Source organism: Oryx dammah, unplaced genomic scaffold, assembly GCF_014754425.2.
Source record: "Oryx dammah isolate SB20612 unplaced genomic scaffold, SCBI_Odam_1.1 HiC_scaffold_11072, whole genome shotgun sequence".
Lineage (NCBI taxonomy): Eukaryota > Metazoa > Chordata > Mammalia > Artiodactyla > Bovidae > Oryx > Oryx dammah.
Window position 1 is genome coordinate 1,860,390 of NW_024080466.1, and position 25,570 is coordinate 1,885,959.

The following is a 25,570-nucleotide window of genomic DNA, read 5'->3' on the forward strand; positions in this document are numbered from 1 at the left end:
TCAGGAAAGATGAACTAAATCCACTAGGGTAAAACCACAGTGCACTATATCTGCATGTACCTCTCAGGCAATTAGAAGTTTATCTAAATGTCCAACATATCAATAGACCACTCCAACGAGGAAAAGGAATTGCATATCTCAAGAAAACAAAGCAAATTGCAAATTTGCAATTTGGCAGACCTATATCCATGATTCATTTAATATGGCAAGGAAAACGGCTATATTAGTCCAAGCAAACAAAACTGATGGATCTGAATACTGGCTCTGAAATTTAATTAACATGTAATTTTGAGTCTCAGCTTAGCCAACAGCAAAAACGTGACTATTTGTAGGATTATTGAGGTGGTGAAATGAGATAATCCTTGGAAACAATTATCATAGCACCTGACATACAGCAGAATCTTAATAACTGCTAGTTTAATAAAGATATTAAGTCAGACACTTCCTTATACAGAAGAAAGTTCAAATCTCAGATTTCACTACAAACAACAGAACTGGAAAGGCATTACCAAATTCTATTGTAGTAGCCCACTGAGGAAAAATTAGAGTGTATACAAATATAGTTGACTGTACTCAAAAACTCTTTAGATTTCAATTTCTTTTTGAGACAAGAGTGTATACAAATATAGTTGACTGTACTCAAAAACCCTTTAGACTTCAATTTCTTTTTGAGACAAAGTTCCATCTCCATCTCAAAGTGCTGAAGAAAAAGGGCCAGGCTCATCAAACCACAATTTGCCATTAGAGAGAAATCAGCAGAAAGTCAGAAATAGCTAAGTGTGGCCTGCTAGGTTATATCATCACAAAAATCATAAGACAAGAAGACAACTTAGGCCATTTAGTGTATCTACTAACCTTCAGAAAGGAATATACCTAAACCATGCACAAAAGAAAAATCAATCATGTTTGAAAAACTCAAAGATTCTCTAGCTTTTATCAGCAAGTAGGCCTGCACACGCCTTCCCCGTCAGCAAACACATCTTTGTTTGTAACTATCTTAAATTCCTCATGCTGCTGTTTCAGCCTTTTCTATACCCAATAAAAATGGAGAACAACTGATACCTCTTACCATATTCACTGTATTTATCTTAAAGAGTAAATGTCTGGTGCTAGTCTTCTAACAAGGTTCTTCAGAATACTGCCAATATCAGATGAAGAAAAATGTATCAGAAAGTATGCAACTCTTTCCAGTAAAGCGGACACAGCTAAACAAGTATCACTTAAAACACCTGGTGAACTTTGTACAGCTAGGTTTTTAGCAGTTTATCTACAGTAGCTAGAGGATGGAAGCAATCCAAGTGCTTACTGATGGGTGAACGGATAAAGAACAGTTGGTCTATACATACATTAGAATATCATTCAGTCATAGAAGAAAGGACATTCTGACACACGCTTCGAGCACAGATGAACCCTGAGGACACTAAGCCAAGTGAAAGCAGCCAGTCACAAAATGACAAATACTGCATGATTCTAGTCATATGGGAACCTAGGGTCATCAAATTCATAGAGACAGAGAGCAGAATGGCTGCTGCGGGGAAAAGAGGGGGAGTTGTTTAGGAGCAGCAGTGGGAATGAAAGTTGTCTAACAGGTAGAGTTCCAGTTTTGCAAGATAAAAAAGTTCTGGAGAGGAATGTGGTGATGTTAGCACGACAATATGAATGGACTAATTGCCTCTGAAATGCACACTTTAAAAGGGTTAAAATGGTCACTATAATGTTATTTATAGGTATATCTTACCACAATTTTAAAAAGATAAAAAATTGGTAAAATATATCTGTCATCAGAGGTTTGGTAGCTCAGAAGTATTTGAAACATGGGACAGAAAATGCTAGATAAGCAGTATTTCAAGAGCTAATTCCATAATTATTAATGGTTCTCTATGTCTCAACCTCAAATTCATCAAAATAAACATAGGATCTTTCACTTAAAAGTTTTTTCCCTTTAGAAAAAGATTTATGAGTAGCTGTATTTTAAAGGAACTGAATCTTACAAGGGCGTTCACAGTGCTGAACTATAAAGCAGAGGGCCATTTCCCATGGTGAATCTGTTCTATGATAAACCACTAGTTTGGGGGAAACGGTGGGGAACCCTCCTCACACCTTCTGCGGTGGTCTCCTCTCCAGATAAGGGGATGCTGAAGCCGTCCTCGTACTCTGCAGTCACATTGACCAGGTACAGGGTCTCTGGCTTCAGGTTGCTGAGGACCACACTGCTGCTCGAGGCTGGCTCCACCAACGTCACTTCATCATCCCCAGCAGCTTCTTTGTAGGTGATGTGGTACGAAAAAACGTTTTCTCCAGCAGGAGACCAGCTGGTTTTCAAACTGTTGGAAGTCACCTCAGAAAAATTAATATCCTTTGGAGGCACATAAGCTGTTAAGAGAAAAAGAAGGACATAGTTAAAATCTTTTTTAAATCTACAAAGCACGGACCCAACGGCTACACATTTTCTGAAATGCCTTCCGTTCTATCGGGAGAGTGGTCACTGAGGCCAATGCACTGAGTAGGCAGCCCACACAAGGCCAGTGAGAGAAAGCCCTCACTCACAGCCCTGCAAACGACCACAGCCTTGAGCACTGGTCTTGATCATTCATAACACTAAGTTATGTTGTTTAAATAAAAGTACCTAGTTAAAAAATACCTGAATTAGAGTTTTTAGCTTCATAAAGCAAAGCAGTAACAGAACGGTCATACCTACAACTGGAATATTTAAACAGTACTAGATCTAAAATGAACCATCAAGCAAATGGTTTGACAGATATTTCTGTCATACCATAAGGAGATAGTTCAAAGTAATAATTTAAAATGTTTTCCTAACAAAAGAACGTGAACTGTGAACTTCCAGATGTTCAAGCTGGTTTTAGAAAAGGCAGAGGAACCAGAGATAAAATTGCCAACATCCGCTGGATCATCGAAAAAGCAAGAGAGTTCCAGAAAAACATCTATGTCTGCTTTATTGACTATACCAAAGCCTTTGACTGTGTGGATCACAAGAAACTGTGGAAAATTCTGAAAGAGATGGGAATACCAGACCACCAGACCTGCCTCATGAGAAACCTATATGCAGGTCAGAAAGCAACAGTTAGAACCGGACATGGAACAACAGACTGGTTCCAAATAGGAAAAGGAGTACATCAAGGCTATATATTGTCACCCTGCTTACTTAACTTATATGCAGAGTACATCATGAGAAACGCTGGACTGGAAGAAACACAAGCTGGAATCAAGATTGCCAGGAGAAATATCAATAACCTCAGATATGCAGATGACAGCACCCTTATGGCAGAAACATGAGGAGGAACTAAAAAGCCTCTTGATGAAAGTAAAAGAGGAGAGTGAAAAAGTTGGCTTAAAGCTCAATGTTCAGAAAACAAAGATCATGGCATCTGGTCCCATCACTTCATGGGAAATAGATGGGGAAACAGTGGAAACAGTGTCAGACTTTATTTTGGGGGGCTCCAAAATCACCGCAGATGGTGACTGCAGCCATGAAATTAAAAGAAGCTTACTCCTTGGACAAACGGTTATGACCAACCTAGATAGCATATTCAAAAGCAGAGACATTACTTTGCCAACAAAGGTCCGTCTAGTCAGGGCTATGGTTTTTCCTGTGGTCATGTATGGGTGTGAGAGTTGGACTGTGAAGAAGGCTGAGTGACGAAGAATTGATGCTTTTGAACTGTGGTGTTGGAGAAGACTCTTGAGAGTCCCTTGGACTGCAAGGACATCCAACCAGTCCATTCTGAAAGAGATCAGCCCTGGGATTTCTTTGGAAGGAATGATGCTAAAGCTGAAACTCCCACCTCATGCAACGAGTTGACTCATTGGAAAAGACTCTGATGCTGGGAGGGATTGGAAGCAGGAGGAGAAGGGGACGACAGAGGATGAGATGGCTGGATGGCATCACGGACTCGATGGACGTGAGTCTGAGTGACCTCCAGGAGTTGGTGATGGACAGGGAGGCCTGGCATGCTGCGATTCATGGGGTCGCAAGAGTCAGATACGACTGAGCGACTTAACTGAACAAAAAAATATTTATTAAACCAAATCAGAGGAAGACACAGTGTTTAAGGCAAACTCCCTCTCCTTGGGGGACATACAATGAAACTGGAGTGAAAAGAGAGTGCAAGGTTATTAACAAAAATGTAGTCTATTTGAATGTCAAATGACTACAAGTGATCAGCGTTATAGCACTAGAACAGTTACGAAGCTTGATGCAAGAGATGGGACTTTTAATCAAATGTTGAAAAACAGAATTTGAGCAAATGAAGAGAAGAGAACAGGGAATTCAGTTGCGATCACTGATGCCCAAAAATGGTCCAGGAAAAAGAATTCAAAGATCCAGGACTATACTCCAGTTACCTTTGATTCAAAGGAACTAGCTCAGCCCTCCAGACACTCAATTCACAGTTATTTAATTGGACAAATGGGAGTGACAAAGCTGGTTCCCAGTCCTGCATGACGCTTAAGATAAACAGCTTTTTCACTGATAAACATCTGACCCATAGCAGGAGAAAGCCATGTCTCAGAGGTAAATGAGCTAAACTCAGTAGTTTTCAATAATACAGGAAAATTACTTTTTCCTACAAATAGAATTGACAAAGCAGATTATCCTCTATTTTAGAACCAAAAATGCTTTGTTCATGAAGGGATAACTTTTACTTTACAGAGCCTACTCACCTTTTTTCTTTATGGCTGCCAACTCTTGCTCAATTCTAAGGCAGATAGACTGTGTGAGTTCAAATGATATCCTCTGAAAAGCATCAAAATCTTCCACTGTGAACACATGGGTCTCGGCAGGAGGAGAGGCAATGGCTTCTAGCTCTGAGCGAACAGCATCCTTCACACCAACGGCAAAGATTTCAACATCTGAATTCCTCAGTTTTATAGCCGGGTCTCTGAAAGCATCTGAAGATTTTCCATCTGTGATAAGAATCATGACCTTTGGGACATTGCTTCTTGAACCCTTGCTCGGCACAAATATTTTCTCTCTGACATAAGTCATGGCTTTCCCAGTATTGGTAGACCCTCCTCGGTAGGGGAAAGTGTTTATTGCTTCAATTATATCTTCAACTTTGGTGAATTTTTTCAATGTGAATTCAGTATGAGGATCCCGGCTGTACTGGACAAGACTTATCTGTACCCTATTTGGTGAAATCTCAAAACTTTTTACAAGAACTTCCAAAAAGGCCCTAACTTTAACAAAGTTTGCGATCCCAATGCTATAGGAACCATCAACCAAAAACACAATATCGGCTTTTATATCCACACCACGTGAGCATTCTGTAAAAAAGAAAGAAAGCCCATTAAAGTTCAAGCATCAGTTAATCATATGAAATAAACAAATTTATAAACAAATATGAATTAATCATAAAAATATAAATACAGCAGTTTCTCTGTACCCTAGGGGTGGGAGCGGTTCCAGAACCTCCTTTTCCATTCCAAACTCTGTGGATGCTCAAGTCCACTCTATAAAACAGCACAGGGAGGTTGGCCCTCCAGATTCACAGATTTCTACATCTGCGGGTTCAACCAATGTTAGACAACACAGGTGGTTGAATCTGTGGATATGGAACCCATGCATATAGAGGGCCAAAGACATCTGGTTTTCTTAGTAAGCAGGCTTCTTTAAAAGAAACATCGTAACTGTATTGTTTAAAAGTAAGTCTGAACCAGAAAGGTATACTATCAAATGGACCTCCACATATTTCAAACCCTATTAACTCACCCACTTGAACTTTCATTGGTTGAGTCTTCTCCATTATTGAAACAGGTTCACTGGATGTCAATCCCTTCATGGCAGAAACACTGATCTGGTATTCTGTGTCTGCTGAGAGGTCACGGACGCTGAGTGTGGTCGTCTGAGGCCCCACACTCAGAGCATGCTGTCGGCTTCCAGTGGTCATGGGTATAAGGAGAACTTTATAGCCAGTCACGGCGCTAGGAGATGGACTCCAGCTTAGCTTAACATATTTCGACGAGACTTCCGTGGCAATCAAATTTGAAGGAGGGTCAACAACTACAAAACAACAAGCGGAAGAGTGATTAAAAACAGTGAGATGCAACCCCATTAATGAGGTCTTTACTGTTACACCTCAGTTTTCCTTATTCAAATTAATCATGATCATATCAGGAAAAGGGCTTCCCAAGTGGCAGGAGTAGTAAAAGAATCCACCTGCCAACTCAGGATCTTAAGAGACACAGGTTCTATCCCTGGGTTGGGAAGATCCCCTGGAGGAGGGCATGGCAACCCACTCCAGTATTCTTGCCTGGAGAATCCCATGGATAGAGCAGCCTGGCAGGCTACAGTCCATAGGGTTGCAAAGAGTCAGACACGACTGTAGCAACTTAGCACACACACGTCACGTGCATGTATCAGAAAAAGTTTCTAGTCACAGACACCCACTTCCACTTGTACCCACCAAACCAGAGATTCAGTACCAGAATTTTAATCCAGGAGATGAGAAGTTTAGAGCAAAGAAATCCTTGAAAAAATTAATAATAGGACATCAGATGCCTAATTCATTTCTGGGACCAAAATTTTCCATTTTGGTTTTGGTATTACATTCATGGGCCCTGACCCTGGAGGAGGGCAGGACAACCCACTCCAGTATTCTTGCCTGGAGAATCCCATGGACATGAGGAGCCTGGAGGGCTATAGTCCATGGGGTCACAAAGAGTTGGACATAACTGAAGCGGCTTAGCACGCCTGCGTGTCATGGCCTTTATTCAGGTACCAAAGGAGGAACTTGATAAACATTTGCCAAATCAATGGCTTACTCAATACTTTAGAAATAATCTTTTCCCTTTTCATAAAACTTTAAACATAATAATATAATATTTTAAAGATACTTTATAATATGCCAAGAAAGATAAGTCGGCTGTTCTTAAATGACAGGTTCTTATAATTTTAAATAATTGTATTTCCACTTCATCAAAGGTTTAGAAGAAAAAAGCTCAGCTATGTTCAGAATGCCACCAAACAGAGGTGAGACCACGGTGTGCAACATGCAGATTGATGAGCAAATACTGATCATCTGAAAATGTTGTGTCCTTAGTCGATGTAGAACATAGTCATGTACTTAGCTAATAACAAAGTATCTCAAGCTATTTCAGACCAAATCTTTGAAGTTTTGGATCTGTCAATGGAATCTATTTCCCAGAAGATATGGTTCTACGTTGCTGTAAGTCAGCCTGAGACACTGGATGATAAAACATGCACAAGGTTACTCACTGTCTTCTCTGAAAGGCTATCAGACACAGTCCATAAAAGTGATGCCTAAAGAAATGAGAAATAATGGGAGGACAGGAATGGACGCACCAACTGGCAGCCTAGGGGACAGAAGTCACAGGCAATCGCCAGCAACAGAGAGGAGACCCCAAAGTTAAGACTGTGGACACCTGGGATGAAGCCCGTGTCCCCTGCCAGGGAGAGTGCGAACAGGGGCAGAACCAAAGTTGGCCTAACCTTGAACATGCACCCTAGTGAGGGTGAAAACTCAAATGTTTTAAAAGGCTGAGTAAGAGAAGATGACCAGGGGAAGGTCAGACGGGGGTGGATTTTGTAACAGTACCGAGCAAAAAATCAGACATTAGGCAGTAAAACAAAGAAAGAGATTCAGAGCCCATGAGGTAATAAGAAGGAGTTCTGAAACTGAATTACAGCCCATGAACACTGCCAAAATGCTTGGGGTTTGGAGATGAAAGATTCTACATGATTGAAGATGGAGTTATTTAGAACTTATCTTTAAGCAGTTGTCAATTCTCAGGCTGAGAGGAGAACAATCATGGAAACTGTGATTTTTTTTAACGCCCCAAGGGATGTTTACGAAATGTTTTTTTCTCTCTCTCATGTATTTAAAAGCAATTACTGATAAATGGGAACATTTCGCAAAAGTGGGAGGATCAAACTGACTGCTCTTTGAAATATTCTTAAGAGCTTTGAAAACACTACACAGTTTATGGTGACAGAAAACTCTTTGCCACTGAACAGAAACAGCGCTGTGATGAGTTTAAGTTGCAGAGTACTAAGCTAAATGTCCCCGTCTGTAAAACCATAAATGTTCTCAAACAATGGAAAAGGTGAACGCACGGGAGCGCCCAGCAATTCACTCACCTTCTTCTCCACTGACCAGTTCACCGAGCTGTTCATCCACACCTGAGCACACCTGGGAGATAATCTCATTCTGAATATCCACAATCGCATCGAAGTTGGCCACGTTGAAAACATGATTGAGTGAAGGTGTGGAGGCAATTTGTTTGAGTTCTTTTGCATCTGCAGCTTTAATGCCTTTAAAAAAGAAGGGACATGGATAACCAATGGGGACCTCCTGTATGGTACATGGAACTCTGCTCAATGTTATATGGCAGCCTGGATGGAAGGGGAGTTTGGGGGAGAATGGCTACACGTAAGTGTATGGTTGAATCCCTTTACTATTCACCTGAAACTATCACAACATTGTTAATCAGCAATACCCCAATTCAAAATAAAGTTTAAAAAATGGGAGTAGGATATTTGAAGGGGCTTCCCTTCAAAAGTGGCTCAAACATTAAAGAATCCACCTGCAATGCAGGAGACGCAGGTTCGATCCTGGGTCGGGAAGGTCCCCTGGAGAAGGGAATGACAACCCTCTGCAGTATTCTTGCTCACAGAATCCCGTGGTCAGAGGAGCCTGGTGGGCTGCAGTCCACTGAGTCACAAAGAGTAGGGCCCGACTGGGCCACTAACACACACACACACAGGGTCTTTGAAAAGGGAAACGGGTCACATCAAGGAAGCTCTTTGCTTTCTTAGTCTTTCCCAAGTGAAGACGTTTTCAAATCCTTATTCAGTCATAAACTGAATTGCTTTGTTTCCTAACGAATGTGCAACTGTTGAAAGGACAAAAACGGTTGAATGACATTTTCTCATTTCCCATAATGTGGCCACAGAGGCAACTGAGTGGTTGGTAGAACAGAGTAGGCTCTCATGCCAACCACGCCATCATTTGTCCCTGCTGCCATCTGTGTAGATAATACTTTTTTCTTCCAGAGTCCTGAATGAGCTGGAGCTCCCTGAATTCTTCAAGTGTTACATAATAGAGGAAACACATATAAAACACTTAATGATAATACAAGGAGTACCTTTATGAGAACCACTGGCCCAGAATTCTTTGAAAAGCAGAGGGTTGACAAGGAATGTGAATATTGCCTTACTTAATACATATGCAGCTCTAATGCCTTTTTTAGAAAGGGGGGACATGGGGACCTCCTGTATGGAACATGGAGCTCTGCTCGATTATATGGCAGACTGGATGGAAGGGAAATTTGCAGGAGAATGGATACATGTACATGTATGGCTGAATCCCTTTACTATTCACCTGAAACTACACCAATAAAAAAGTTTTTTTAAAAAAGGGAGGAGCTACATGAAAGAAATAGACAAGCAAAATTTTACTCCAAAATGATTTGGAGTAACACCACACTATAAGGTGCAGCAAACCTTGCTTTCCTTCCTTGAGGAAGGATCCTTTTGGGGGAATCAAGCCTTCATCTTCTGAGCATGAAGTAGTAAAGTGGTTCTAAAGGAAAACACTTCACCAAACGTCACCTACCCAAAGAGAAAACTTCAACCCCAATATTTCGAAGCTCTCTTGCTGGAATTTCCACTTCATCCTGGGATTTGCCATCTGTAATAATAATCGCCACTTTGGGAAAGCCAACTCTTGCCCCAGCAGATTCCGTGAAGGTATTTTTAATTAAGTAATCAATGGCTTCCCCTGAAATGAAAAAGAGATACGTCCAGTCACTCCGCACTATACAACTTTACTAAAATCAAAAACTAAAAGATTACTTTCAAAATTATTTAACATATGATCATTTGTGCAACCCATCATTCCTTTCCCCAAACAGACACTTCATTTACCTTAAACAATACCAAAATTTGTTAAAAAAAAAAAAAATACCTGTCATTGTGTTGCCACCTTTGTATGGGATTTTTTTAATTGCAGCAAGCAGCTCTTCCTGTTGGTAGTACTGATTTAAGTTAAATTCCGTCCTGGTGTCAGAGCTGTACTGAACAACTCCAACCCTTGTCTTCTCCTCCCCAATGTCAAAAGCAGACACGAGAGCAGCAATGAAGTCTAAGATGTACTTGAAATTGTTTCTTCCCACACTCCATGAGCCATCCACAAGGAAAACTAAATCGGTCCAGGCACTGACAGAACATTCTGAAATATATGTGATACGTTTTTTAAATGACACACTATTAAATCTATCTAGCATTAAGGAATACAAACTAACATTGCAAAAATGTTGGCTCCTAAAATCATTTTGTTCTTTAGAACATTTCATATCGTTCTTCCCCCACAAGTGACATGCACAAAAGAACACAAAATTTTATTGGCACACATTTTCGGGCAGGTTCCCAGATGGCGCTAGTGGTAAAGAACCCGCCTGCCAAGGCAGGAAACATAAGAGGCATAGGTTCAAGCCCTGGGTTGGGAAGATCCCCTGGAAGAGGGCATGGCAACCCACTTCAGTGTTCTTGCCTGGTCTGGCAGGCTACAGTCCCTTGGGTCACAGAGAGTCAGACACTACTGAAGCAACTTAACACACGCACACAGAAGTATTTTTAGTACCTTCATGAAGATGCATTTCTGCAACTATGTCTTTAAATTGTCATAGAAGACAGTGTACAAGACAAGATGAAAAGATATATGACTGATTCTCCAAGAGCCTGTGACCCAAGCATTTGTGCTATTGACTTATCAATTTTTGTAACTATATCCTCACTCTTTTCTCCAAGTAAAAATTATATAAAATATCTAGGAGACATACAAAAGAAATATAAGCAAAGTGTTTTCATTCTGGGTACTTTTAGATCAACAAATACAAAACAGGAACTTCCCAGGTAGTCCAATGGCTAAGACTCTGCATTACCAGTGCAGGGGCCTGGGTTCCATCTCTGACCAGGGACTAGATCACACATGCCGCAAACTAAGATCTGGTGCAGTCAAATAAATATTTTTTAAAATTACAGAACAACTGCTGTGCCATTTAAGCAAATGCAATAGAGCTGAAGAAAAAAGCAAATCTTTTAACATTCTCCTGCACTTTACAATGTAATGGTCTAAAGTTGGCAGCTGGTTAGTCCAGAGGGTTAATGAAATCTTAACAGAAGTAACAACTATCATAAATATAATGCAAAATACTCATAATATCTTGTCCTAATCATCAATGTATTTAAATTTCACAACTAAATCTACTTTCACTAAAGAAAAGGCAGGGAAAATATTTTAATTCAAAAGTAAAAACACATGTGGTATCTTTAAATCCCCAAAAATACAACAACTGGTGTTTGTAATCAAACATATTTTTTCTTCTCTCTGTGGTCAGCTGATGAGTAGGAAACAGGTTCATAAGGCAAAGCTGAGTGAATTTTCTGAAGGCATTTTTGTCCCTGCAGTCAGCTGGTGGATAATAAGAGAAGTATTTGGCTCAGAAAAGAAGGAAAGGGTCCTGGAAAAAATTGCAAGCCAGTACAAGTTGCCTGCCTAAATAATTTTTGCATACTATTTAATGGGCCAACATAAGTCTATTGAAAGTCAATGTTTGGAATAATACTTTGCTTTAGAATAAATATTAATGATTCAGGGAAAATATTTGCATTGTAACTGCATGCTATAAACTTCACTTCAGATTATTAGACATTAGAAAGAATTATAAACAGTGATCTGGAGGGGAAAATTCCAGATAAAGGGAACTTTGTGTTCACAATATTTTTATTGTTCTCCTGAGTCATAAATCCCATTTATAAGGTGGCAAAATTAGAAGTCCAACCACTTAAGGCTTCATCCCAGTAAGTCAAAGCAGTGTAGGACAAAAAGGGCCTAGAAACCACAAAACCAGACCATAAAATTGCTTTCATTTGATTACAAATGCATCAATTCATCAGAGACATCCTACAGAGACTCTAGAAATGTTTACAGTCACACCAAGTAAGCCCATGTAAACACCCTAGAGATGACCAGAATATATAGAGCGATTTTCATGGAAATGGAATTGCTAAAGACACCACGAGGACATCTCCCTTGTGGTCCAGCCTTCTATTTCCCACGTGTCCCTAAGCTACCATCTGTTTCTACAATTTAAGTCCAGTGATGAGTTTTGTTTTTCACCTACTGCCAGAATACTGCAGGGAAACCTGAACATACACAAATTTAATACACCCCCAGTAAAAAGGATATTGAGTACCTAGAATGGTTAGAAAGTAACGTAGGTGTTATAAGCACTTAGGCATACATTACTATTACACTGCCTCTACTTGTGGATAAACCTTATAGAAATTAATATAGGAGTGAGATCAAACTATGGATCCAATTGGAACATCTCCTTTATATATTACATTTATAACTTACTTCTGCAAAACCACATACAAACATTAAGGAAAATGCTTACTTTGCATCTCTGTTTTTCCGGGTTTCTTCTCCCCTGGCTTTGTCGGGCCACCTGTTTGAACTGAGTCAAAACTTGATTATTACAAGGGGAAATGAACCCATACAAATACTTCCTAAGAAGAAAATAAGTATTTTGTCTTCCACCATTGTCTTTCCGGTGAATTCCCAGCTTGTCAGAGAATACGGCCAAATAAGCATTCCCTTGCAAATAAATTATTTTCAGCGAGGCTTTAGATATATTTCAGAAAAAGATATTAACTCTGTAGCTTGGCAAAGTCTAATGCTTTTTAATAGTTTTCATTCATAACATTCCTGCTGCTTGCAGAGTCCAAGCTTATAAATGTGAGTAAATTATTCACATCTACTAATAACTAGGATCAGAGCAAGAATATTTAGTGCTGATGTAAATTAACTCTGCATAATAACAAATTAAATTTGAAAGTTGGAGAAACCTTCTGCAAAATATAAGGTATAAAAGTACTTTATATGTGTGCTTACTTGTTAATTGGCCTATAACTGGTACACTTTCTTCTACTTCATCATATGAAGTGATTGTCACCACATACTCTATTTCAGGTATAAGCTCTGTTAATAAAGTTTCAGTGGTACTAGCTGAAAGGGTAAATTCTTTAGTGGGCCCATCTGGAAATATAGAAAGGAAAATATCAATGCAACAAAACTTTTTTCACATATAACATAATACAATATAATGTAATTCCCAGATATACTCAAACCTGAAAATTCAAAATACACATTTTTCTCAGAATACCCAAGCATTATTTTTTTTACTGTCCTCCAAAACTAACACTTTGAACTCTAGAAATTCAATAAATGAACTGGCATTGCCTTTACCTGTTACAATCATATTCCATATTTGTTTGAGGACTCAAGTATGCCTCTAGATTAAAGATATAACAGAATATCGAAAACAATCTTTCATGGTGTTTGAATACTAATGGTAGATAACAAAATTTTTATAAGTGAAATATAAAGCAGAAAATAATTTAATTTTAAATTATGTATCGGAGAGTACCAAAAGAAAATGAAGGGCTAAAAATCAACTCAAAGACAACAAACCCCATTGGCTAGAATGAATGTCTACTGGGAAACAGCATTCACTTTTATAGGAGAGGTGTATCCTCCATATTTCAGTGAGGGGTGAGGCATACTCTAAAGGGTAACCATGGTCCTCTGATCTGACTTAACTATCAAATATTTCAAAGTACAGTGTACTGAGCATTTCCTTACATGCTGACAATTATGTATTTCCTTTTAGATTACGTTAATGCTCAATTCAACAGGAAACAGTAGTTGTTAGAGACTAATGACTTTTCAAATTCTTAACCATATTAATTTTCATCAAAACATAATCAAGAAAAGCAACAAGTATGACAGAACCCTGAGAAATGCTCCAGGTTAATATGTGGAGCATTGCAGAACCAACCAGGGCCCACCATGGGAAAATAAGACCCCAGGGCTCTGCGGGTATGGATGGTCCCATGTTCGTTTCTACAGTCAGTCATTTCCAACACCTGGAAACCAGATGAACTCTTTTTCAACTGCTTTTTGGCTTTGGAATCAATGAAACAGTTAACTGCAAATATATTTGGGAAGAGAAGATTCAAGGAAGAAAAAGTAAACGCCTGATCCCTCTTTAAGCTCTTGGATCATATTGAAAACAGATAACAGTTTCTCAATCCCCTGATAAATCAGCATTTAAAATCACTGGCATTTTTAAAGGCCATAAGTATGCAAACACAGCTCTGGTGATAAGTTATGTTGACATTATCTATCTCTTCTATCAGCCAATCAAGACCCCTGCCTACCACTTGGCCAGTGCTCATAAAAATGGTTTTATTCCCATTCCATGTTAGAAATAAAAGTTGGTCAAGAGAGATTGGTTCTCCCTACTCAAAACAACATCAAGGATACTGACTCTTAGCCTTAGGATACAGAATTTACCCAGTAAATCCTTGTCTTCCATCATGGCAGCTCACCACGATCCCAGAAGACTGTGTCCTGAGCACTGAAGTACGCAGGACACTGGGCAAAGTGTAACACCTCACTTCATTACTTGTCACTTGAAGTGTTGGACAGATTAAGTGATTCAAGAAGAATGTCAAGCAGTGATCGTTCTATTTTATAAAATCAAAGATTACCAGCAATATTCTGATCAGGGGATAAAGTCTAACAGCTTTACACAGCAAATAATAAAGCTAACACTATAAAAATATAATAGTGGGTTCTGAGCTGGAAATCTGGAGACCTGAGTCCACCAAATATCTTGTGACATTAGGTAAACCCCTCTGGTTTTCTAAATCTTGCCTTCCTCATAATGAAGCAGAAGGTGGGGGAAGGATCAGATTATATCATCTTGGATGTCTGTCCGAAAACCCCAACATCCCAAAACTTACCCGTTGTAGGGTCCACTGTTATTTTGAAACCCACAATTGGATCAGGTGGTATTGCCCATGACATATGAACAGTATTTTCATCTATAATTTTAAAATTCAAGTCTGAAGGAGGTTCAACTGCAAAAAGAGAGAGTTGGTATATTACATTTTCCAATGTCACAAAATGGTCAATTTAATTAATAAAGAATTGTGTTGAGCAAAGCTTGCTAAAATTGTCTTTGCATAAATTTGTTTCCAACAAATATAAAAGATATCTTGTTGGACAAGAATAAAATTAAAAGCTGACACGGTATGACAAAACATCAGAGAGTATACATATTACAGAAGACAGCACAAAACGCTTTGGATTCTTGAGTTGCTAGGTCATCCAAGAATGGCCAGCAAAATCAAGCATAATAGAAACAAATTTGGATACAAGTACATACAGGTACAATGAAATCACATATAATAACCACATATGCAAACAATTCACATAACAATTAAGGAAATTTCAATACATGCTGAGTGCATTTTGAATAAGCATGCCAAATCACAACCTGCTCACAACCACAGAAGTTAAGTTAGAACACTGACGAAATACTTTTTTTTTTCATAATATGGAAAGAATCAATGATATTTTGGTTCATTCTCTGCATCATTGCCTTGTTATTAATTTTTGTTTGATAATTCTCATTCTGTGGCAGAGATGAGAAATGCATTTTAATAAAAAGGAAGAAACACTGTTGGGAAATTTAGCACTGTTGCGTTTCACAAGGAAATATACATTTAAATGTATATTTGTATTCAAATAGACCAATACTCAAAAATAGTCATAAGGGATGTCAATCATTTATAAATATATAAGAATGATATACAGGTGTTTATAAAATTAATATTCTGCCTGTTTACACCAGTTTTCTGTATGTTTGCAAGGTGTAAACCAACACTTATTTTCCTTTGCAGCAGGTATATTCCATACTAGAAGTGGCATTTTAAGTTAAAATGCCAGTATGGTCCTTTTACAAAAACAATGGTTAATTATGAAAAGACAACATCAATGTATATTTATGGACATTTATTTACAGAACTTAAAGAAACTAGTAAAGCAATCTGAAGACATGACCGTATAAATCTTGGAGAAGTCAATGACAGGAATAATTGAAAAGTACAGAAAGCAACAGTTTACATACAAAACTGTTCAGCATCATGCACGTGTCAATGAAATGTTGGCTGGTTTTTAGTCTCCCACAGTGAACAAAAGCCTCCATGTACAGTAGTCATTACACAAAGACGGTCCAGAAGTATTTTATAATGATATTCTCCCTGCAGGGTTCATGCCTCACCATGTAGCATTGTGCTGACTCACTGTCAGTGCATGGGCGATGCATCAAAATGATTACTCTCAAGCAGGTCAACACAATAAAATGACTTTCTGCCATATTCTTCTGCGTTTTAAGAGTGAACGTATTCCTTGTGAGTCAGAATTTTCTGTTTTGAGAGATTACAATCTCCTTTTAGGTTTTCCTAAAAGTCAATTGAACTGTAGTAGTAGCTTGGAGACATGAGTCATAGAATTTAACTGGGGTTAGGGATTTATGTAATATTAATAGCACATTTTAATGGAAATTATACAAATTAAGCAAACATTTGCTTTAAGGAACTGCTGTTTCCAACTGTAGGAGATGGCTTTTTATTTCTACTGTATACACTAGTAATGGAATGGATGTTATTTTCCTACTATCCATACACAGGCAGTGAGATTAGACTATTAATCTACATGCATAGTTTAATTATTCAACATTCTGCTGTCTGTAACCGTATTGCGAGGTTTCCCGGTAGCCATCACTTAGTATAACAAGCATGCAACAGATGTTAATAGGACAATAGGTATTAAGAATATCATTATAAAATATTATTTCAGTAGCAATGGCTCAGGACAAATTTAATGCAAAGGCAGACGCAACTGGCCTGAGCATGCTTTTGAAAAATCAGTACATGGAAAAACAGTACCACCAACCTTGCAAGGAAATTGACCTGAAGCAGCAGACACTAGGTTAAAACTGCTGAAGGGCAGCAGCAGCCCACCTTGTTGATTTCCAAATGACCAGGATTCCAGAAAAACTGAAAAATTGACTGTTGGGAAAAGTCTTTAACAATTGGATTTTAAGGTGTTCACAGAAACTCAGATGTGGTACTTGGGGATCCAAAGTAATAAAGGACGGTTGACCAGCATGTGTACAACAGACAGCCCTTTGCACTTTTCTTCTTGCCACTTTTACCACTTGCAAAATCTTTTAGGCTTGCCATTCTATGTACTTTGTTTGTTTGTTTTTTCATGAAAAAAACATAATAAAGCAGGTGTGAGTGTGGACCCCTGTTGACTTGAATCAATGCAAAATATATTTTCATTAACTTCAAAAGTCTTCTATTTTATATAAAAGTAATTCACAACTGCCTTTGCATCATTATAAACAGTGAATGCAGATGCCAGAATAGTTATAATAAAACTATCTACATAGGGATTGTGATTGCGAACAGTCATAGTTGTGTAGAATATGAACGAGAATGAAGATAAATAGAAGTGTAATTATAAATGAATAAGGTAGCAATCAGGTATATTAATATATTCATAAAACTGAATACTGATAGTGAAGAAACTGAAGTTTTAAGTATTCATAACACTAACAGTTTAAGTTCATATTTATGAATAATGTTCTTTGTTATCAAAAGGCTATGCTATCAAAGCTACATTCTGATATATCTTTTTACATAAATTGGCAGGATTTAGGACTTTTTAGCCATGATAATAATAGCTAGCTTTTGCTGAGTGTCTTTTCTATGACAGGCAGAGTTGGTCACTTTATATATTGTCTCTCTCTCCTCTCATGACCACCCAGCAGAGTGGCCTTATTATCTGATTCACAGATGAATCAGTGAAATTCAGAAGGGTTAACACAGTAGCAAATAAGCAGCAAAACTTTGAGCCCCATAGTCTGACTCCAGAGCATACAGTTTTCTACCATACTGGCTTATTAGATAAGAAATATTTGCATGAAAGATTAACTTTAGGAACCAATATTGATATGAATTTGGCTATTAAAATATACATAAGTATTTTACTTACTCTTTGAAAAACCTTTATTTCATGCCCCATCAACAATAAATATGTGCTATTCAGACATCTCCAATTCAGATACAGATAAAGTCTGGTATATTAACTTTACAACTTGTTTAAGCACTTTTAAAACCAAAGTGTCTATCTTGATATATAGTTTTTACAAAACATTGTTATTCATTATGGCACTCAAAAGGAAGATATGTCCAAGAGTTTAACAACAGTGCAAGGATGGATGGACAGGTGGGAGGAGATTAGTTTAATAAGATTTGGTTACGTGTATGAAGTGTATGAAAGATAAGGAAAACCAAGAACAAACTGCTAAAATATCATCTTGATGAACCAGTAAGACCTTGAGTCTAATTTTTGTGATAGCAATACTGAGAAGGGTACTACCTTAATGGCAGAAACTTTTAGAAGCGAGCAAGGTGTAGTTTGACTATATTCAGTAGGCACTAATTTTTATTTTCTGTCCAAAGCTAGTATAAATTAAATGACCTTTGCCATGATATAGATATTTATTTCATTTGTGTTTATAAGATACCAAAAATAAGCAGTTGAAAAGTTCATGTTTCAGACAAGTAATAAATTATTCTGTGCAGATTACAAAATGCATTCGTTCATTAGACTGACTGGGTTGACCCATTGCCAAGCAGGAAACCAGCGCCATGGGTACAAACTAGCACAGCCCTCGACTAGAAGACCTGGGTCTTGCCTATGCCTTGCCCCCAGGCATCACGTTCGTTAACTGAGTCATTCAGCCTCTCTGGTCCTCATTTTCTCATTTGGAGAATGAGAAAACTAGAATAGATAATTATACATTCCCATCTAGTTTGAAATTTCTGTTGCAAGTTAGACACAGGATTATAGAAATATGCATTAACTTGCCTCTTAAACTTAGACACAAGATAATTAAAGCTTATAGCCTCTACTCAGTTATGAATTAAAAATATCCAATATTTCATTATATATTATGAACTACAAATCAGAGTTACTAAAATTACAACTGTTTTTCATAAAACATACGATCACCTCAAATTTAGATTAATTAGAAAGGTGTCTAATTCTCAGGGAACACTGGCCATTGACCTTTAAATGTTAAGTGTTAAATTTTCTTTTTTTTAAATTTATTTATTGTTTATTTTACTCTACAATTCTGTATTGGTTTTGCCATACATTGACATGAATCCACCAAAATGGTAATTAATGTACAGTATGATATAGGAACCAAAAATAACTCACACATTTTAGATCTTACAGAGAGCTGGCCAAGTTATAAGGTTAATAAAGTCTATGCTGCAGCTAAAAGTTATTAAAAGAAAAAATCAAAAATAAATAAATAAAAGAAAAATCATTTCACTTTTTTTTTCTACAGGAGAAAATACTAACTATGAAAAATAAAGTTTCTTGTATAAGTACGTAGAATCAAATAACATGACAAAGGTGGTACTCCCTATATTTTAAAAAAAGGAGAAATGCAAAAAGTGAATGCCAAAATCTTTAAATTAAAGGTATGGAACTTTCCACACATAAAAAAAATTAAGTAGAAATTGACTGGAAAATAGTATGAAGACAACAGTACAAGTTGGAAAGGGAAAGAAAAGTTACAATGGCTACTTTAGAATTGAGGTCAAAATGACATCTCAAGAAGCAGGGCTGCCAGTTGAAGTTTTGAAATGTATCAACAGAAATGATTCAGAGAACTTCTGTTTGCAGCCCATTGTCCCCAGAAACGCCTTGGCTACAAATTTTGTTAGCCCTTCCCAGCCTCCTGGGGCCACTTAGTTGGTAATTAACACTGGACCAGTCCTGTCCAGCACTGGAGCCACAAGCCACATGTGGCTATCAAGCACTTGAAATGTGGCCAGTCTGGATGAACTGCACTGCAAGTGTAAAACACACACCCAGTTTCAAAGACTAAATACAAAAAATGCAAACTATCTCACTAATAATTTTTATATTGATTACATGTTAAAATGGCAACACAGTGGATACATTAAGTGAACTATGTTGCAAAGACTAAGTTCTCCTGTTTCTTTTTTCCTTTTTTAATGTCACAGTCAGAATATTTTAAGTTGCATGTGTGGCTTGCATTTGTGGCTCACAATATATTTCTATTTGACAGTGCCAAACCAGAGAATGAGGTCCCCTTCAAATAAAAAATCTTATTAAAATATCGTTATTAAATGTTGACCTAAGCGGGTGAGAGAGAAAAAGAGAAACAGCTTAAGAAAGCAAAAGAAAGAGCTATACCATGTGGAAATAAATACAAACTTAAAAGATAAATTATGAGAAATACGGAAATAATCAGTAATGTAGATAGCAAAATGTTCTTTTCAACTGCACTTTGCTAACTATCTATTATCCAATTGAGAACTGATTTTTTTCCACTTATATCATTTCCAATCCAATGCTTGTCCTAAGAATTCACAACTCTCTCTGATTTTCAAATAACTATTTTCTTAATGAGCAATAAATAGGCCACTTTAGTGAATTATCTAAAAATATCTTGAGTGGGGCTTCCAGAAGTTCCTCCAGTGAAATTCCTTCCTAATAACGACATAGAAAAGAACATTAAAAGCACTCTCATCTGAATATTACTTCACAGAGGCCACTCTGAAAAGCCTCTACATTCATGAAGTATTCATCAGATAAGCAGAACCAGCAAGTTTCCCTTACTTTTATGAACATGCTGTACATTTTGAAGACTCTGCCTTTCCTAATCTTAATTTTTTGTACTTGCGGTCTTGAACCAGAGAATCGAACACAACAGAAAGTTTTTTGAAAATCTGAAGGGTCTTGAAACCCTTCTACTTCACCACAACCTCTAAATAAGCCTCACCCTCTGAACCCCACCCCCAACTTCGACACTGCCCCACCCAGAAATATTGCTTTTCTCCCTTAACTCCATCAGGAGCATTTCTTTACTGGAAAAAAGAGAGAGAGAGAGAGAGAGAGAGAGCGCATATTTTTAAGTTGTCTCTTACGGTAGTACCCCATTTACCTTGCAGAACAATAAATCTAGTGTGTTAGATCTCCCATGATAACAGGAGCCCCTACTGGGTTAACATCCAGAAAGGGCTTGTTCCACCAATCCTGACAAATGAAGGCATCAAATGCACACAACAGTAAGAATGAAATAAGGTTGAAAACCTAGCAAAAGTCCCTCATTTTCTAAGGGGTGGAGCCTATAGAGTTTTTCCAGACCCTTGGGCCCTGAGCCCATCTCTGAGGCTCAGAAGACTCAGCGCCCAGGGATGATGCTGAGAGAAGAAGGGTTGGGGGAGGTGATGCCGGGATTGCCAGGCTCCCACCAGCTCCCTGGGTTAAGAACCTCGGCCCAGACCCAACCTGTGCGCGAGGGGCTGGGTCTGGGCTTGGGCCAGGCGTCCCGGGGCGCAGCGAACCAAACAGGGACAGCAGCCACCCCACCCCCACCAACCCTGCCACTGCCAACACACCCCGGGTCCCGGATCGCTACCGACCACCCACTCCCGGGGCGATCTGGCTGCTCACGTGCCCGCACCGCCCGCCTCGCCCACCGGGCTCCCCACAAAACACACAGAGGCGCAGAGCCGGCGCTGTTGGAGTCTTTTATTTGGTGCTGTCACCGAGGCCGCGGCCCCGAGCCAGGGGCTCCCCCAGCCAGGCGCACGAGCGAGCGCGCCGGGCGCTCCGGGGCTCCTGGGTACCACCCTCGGGGCGTCCGGTCCGTGGAGCCGGGTGCAGCCGTCGCCCCCTCCCGGACGGCTGGTCCTCGCTCCGAAGGCGGCAGCGGCGGTGGCGGTGCGGACAGCACACCGCAGAGACAAGCGCAAGGAGAGCACACAGCACTGTGCGGAACAGAGGAAGCGGAAGACGGGAAAGAGCTGGGCCTGAGAGCTGGGAGGTGCACGAACCTCAGAGAAGGCGGCGTTTCTCAGCAGCAGAGAAACCCCGGGAGAAAACACACGAAGTGCAGGGGAAACAGATAGAGCAACAGTGGCAAGAAAGGTTCGCTTTTCTTCTTTCCTTTCTAGACTTCTACCTTGTCACGGGGAGAAGGAGGGAAAAGCCTTTTACCTTCCGCCTCGATGGAAGACAGGAGCAGGGCCGCGCCCAGGGCGGCGAGCGCTGGGGGAAGCCTGGTCCGCATGCTCCGCCTCGGGGCTCACAGCCACATGAAGGGATCTGCCGGAGGAAACAGTGACCGCATCAGAACCGGGTCCGGGCGGGCCTGGAACCAGGTTAGAACTGGAGCCTGGACCCGGGCCAGGACCCGACCCGCTCTGCCTTAATAACCACCGGGCCCAGCCGGGCAAAGAATGGGCCCTATTGTGGAGCAGTGGAAGAAGTCAAGTTCGTCTGCAGCAGTTCAATCAGGGCACTGAGAGAGAGTTGAAGTTTAAAGAGGGTCCTGTTTGCCTGGAGGCCGGACCTGCTTAGCATCCCCGGTGAAGGGCCTTACCAGGCCCCACATGACTTCATCCTGCCTGGGTGATGGCTAATTCAGAGATCATCTTATCCCTAAGTCAACTAAATGTCTCTTCCAGCTGGGGTTTTTATTTGGCCAGGTTTTTTTTTTTCCCTAGCTGCGGAACTCTTTAGCTAACTGTACTTTAGTGGTCTCAGGGTAATTTGGAAAAGTATAATAAACCTCTTTTACTCTCTTTTTTTCTTCATTTTGTTCTGCCTACAAATATGCAGCCCTTGAAGGTCTGAAATGGATTATACAGAAACATGTACAGCCCAAGAGAAACTTGACCCTCCTGCTAGCTGTGTTGTCTTCACATCTGATAAATCTTTCACTCAAGATGAGGAAAAAACAACTCTGAAATACATAATAAAAAGGGAAAGGCAATAGAAGGAACAAAGCACTCTTGTCTGTTTTCCCAAGATTTTTTTAATAAAATTCTCAGTAATAATTACTCTTCTCACTTAACTGTTCATTTATTCCAGAAGATTACAGGTTCACATGATCCAGAGGAGAATATATCCTACTCTGATTTTTCCGGATTCTGTAATTAGGCTATTAATTCCTTCAAGACAAGGAAACTTATTCACCTTTTGTGGCAAGTAACACATAGTAAGTAGGTGCCTAATCCATGTTGGTAGAAGGAAATCTAAACTATTCTAAGGTCCAACTCAGGAACAAAAGCTACTAGCGATGAGTTTACAAGTGGGAGACTGCCAGAGGCAAACATAAAAAGAGAGTTGATTCTGAGACACATAAATTATTGTAAGGCAACAGACCAGGCCTCTTGAAAAACGAAGTCATGCTTGGGAACCCAAAAAGGAGCCAAAGGTTGAGCCCTCTTTGAGAAAAGAAACTGACAAGCTCCAACCGTGTCTTTCCAAATTATTGGCATGATGTATCAGGGCAGCTTTCCTGGGCCCGAGTGTAAATTGCATTTTAAATGTCTGATGAACAGGCTTGCCAGAGTGCCCGGAGCTCCTTTTTATAAGCCAAGATTAAAATTTTCCCGCTGCTCTGGAGATCCAAGGACTCTAGCAATTTCTTTCTTCCTACTTAACTGTTTGACATGTCTAACCCTCTTCTACATCAGTAAAAGGCAAGAGGTGAGACCGGTCCATTGTTCCCATCATTTGGCCTTAACTTCGCTATAATAATTTCCAACTCAGTTGGCAGACGTGCTCGAGAAAAGTTAAAGGCTGACAATCGACCCACCGACAAACTGTGTGCAGATTTTTTAAAACCGCTGAACTCGCTGTAAAAGTTGTGGCAGGGCTATCGTGGATCTAGAGCGCCACTTATCGGCTGTCTTAACTCAGCGGCACAATGGATCCTATCTCGTCGCGGTATCTGAACATAAAGTCAGTTCATCCAGCCAGCCAGGCATTACACCCATGTTTTAAAAAAAAAGAAGAAAGAAAGAAAAGAAAAGTTCTCTCTCCTTTCAGCCCAAACATTTATCTGATTGTTTAGCAACACTTCATTGAGCATTCTCAGACACAAAAAGTCTGAAATCGGCCGCCCCTACGTGGCAGCGGGGCCATTTCACATACTCATGAATGAAAACGAGTCGGGCGGGCGGGGGCGGGGGGCTGGAAACTTGGATTCATCTCCTTGGGCCAACTAGTTCCTTCCCCCTACTCCGCTGGAAGAGCCCAATTATTGCCAAGTTTAAAAAGGCAATTGCATCCCCACCCCCACCCCGAGGGGTCCCTCCAGATTTCCTGCGCGTCACCTACCGCCGACCTAACCCACTGAATCCTTGACATTAGTTACCCAAGGACCACCAAGTTTAGCGCCCATTTCCTTTCTTGCCCCATCCCTCCCCGGCGCGCCAGAACGCTTTAGAAGGCCACAGAATCCGGGTTGAGGAAAAGGGAAAGGGGTCCCCGGCAAGCCCCGCAAGGACCACCTGCGGCCCCTAAGGGTGCCTGATGCGGTGTACCTCTTCTGCTCCCTGGCTACACTCCCCGCTCCTTAAAACCCTCTGCGACTCCTACACTGTCGAGGATAGAGGATGGAAACTCGCGCAAAGGTTCCACGACCCTGAGGAGGGCCACCCCGTCTAGCCTGGGGGAGAAGCTGGGTAACGTCGGGCCAAAGCCAAGTCCCCGAGAGCTGAACTAACCCCCACCCACCCCCAACGGCGGGATGCTTTGAAACGCGGAGGAAGGAGCTAGAACACCAGCCCGGGAATCTGTCTCCAGATGCCAAACGCACCAGCGCAGCCTCGACGAAGGGTCGGCGGGCCCTCTAAAGAATTCCGCCCCGGGCGTCAGCTTTCCTGCGCGCCGGCAGCCGCGAGGCCAGCGGCTCCAGGACCCGCGCACCCCTCGTCAATTTCAACCACGCGTCTATAGGCGAAACGCCTCCTCCAGCTGGAACAGTGAGGGGTGCTTTACTCACGCACAGCCGCCCGGCATCCTCTCTTGAGAATAAAACTACGTTTCTTTCCCCCTTCATGTTACACATGAACCCAAAAAATCTCCGAGTAGCCCAGGCGCACGTTCCAACGGCCCCCGCTCGCGCTCCTGAATGGCTCGGAGCCGAGCGAGGAAGGGGCTCCAAGCGAGTTTCCCCAGGTATCTTTGGAAGGGACGAGGCGAGGAGGGGAGGCTAGCAGCCAGACCGACCTGAGGCGGTGGTGACCGAGGTAGCGGCGGCGACAGAGGCTTCCCGGCGTCGCGGAAGCCGGCGCTCGGTGTGACCCCCCCGCGCACGCCCGGGCGGTCGGCGCTGCGCTCCGGGCGCACCTGGCGGCCGCGGAGAGGTGGAGCGGCCGCAGGGCCACCGGGGAGCCGGAGGCGGTGGAGCCCGGGCGGAGCGGCGAGCGCGGCCGGACAGGCGGAGGCGGCCCGGGACCGCAGCTGCCGGCGCGCGGACGCGTCTGGGTCGGCTCGCCGCGGTCGAGTGGGAAGAGGCTCCGCGCCGCGGGCTCCTTAATAGAGGGCTGTTCCCAGCTCTCAGTTTACTCGGTTACGAAACGCCTGAGAAGGTGGACGGCTGCCACGGGGTGATGTATGCTCCTCGGGCGGTGAAGGAGGTCTACTTTTGGGAACGTGTGCATACTTCGAGCATTCCTTCGGCGTGAGGTGGCGATCGCCGTAGTAGCAGTGCCCCGGAGGGGAGGGGAGAAGGGGAGGGGGCAGGGGCGAAGCGGAGGAAGCAGGGA

The 25,570-nt window shown here is 41.0% G+C and overlaps 1 protein-coding gene and 1 long non-coding RNA gene across 2 annotated transcripts in view; one reads left to right on the top strand and one right to left on the bottom strand.

Annotated features, from left to right (window-relative positions):
- Positions 1-25,445, bottom strand: part of LOC120860414 (collagen alpha-1(XII) chain-like) — a 123,526-nt gene extending 98,081 nt beyond the window's left edge. The window contains exons 1-11 of the mRNA XM_040236213.1: positions 25,032-25,445; positions 22,008-22,115; positions 14,852-14,968; positions 12,936-13,079; positions 12,439-12,498; positions 9,945-10,208; positions 9,594-9,758; positions 8,117-8,290; positions 5,729-6,019; positions 4,681-5,283; positions 2,101-2,373 (exon numbers count right to left, since the gene is read on the bottom strand). Coding sequence (XP_040092147.1) covers positions 2,101-2,373; positions 4,681-5,283; positions 5,729-6,019; positions 8,117-8,290; positions 9,594-9,758; positions 9,945-10,208; positions 12,439-12,498; positions 12,936-13,079; positions 14,852-14,968; positions 22,008-22,080 — 2,164 coding nt within the window. The 5' untranslated portion in view covers positions 22,081-22,115; positions 25,032-25,445. The remainder of the gene's footprint in view (positions 1-2,100; positions 2,374-4,680; positions 5,284-5,728; positions 6,020-8,116; positions 8,291-9,593; positions 9,759-9,944; positions 10,209-12,438; positions 12,499-12,935; positions 13,080-14,851; positions 14,969-22,007; positions 22,116-25,031) is intronic.
- On the top strand, positions 21,678-22,861 carry LOC120860415. Its single transcript, XR_005720319.1, has 2 exons — positions 21,678-21,938; positions 22,632-22,861. It is a non-coding gene; the product is annotated as an uncharacterized LOC120860415 (long non-coding RNA).
- Positions 25,446-25,570: the final 125 nt, after the last annotated feature.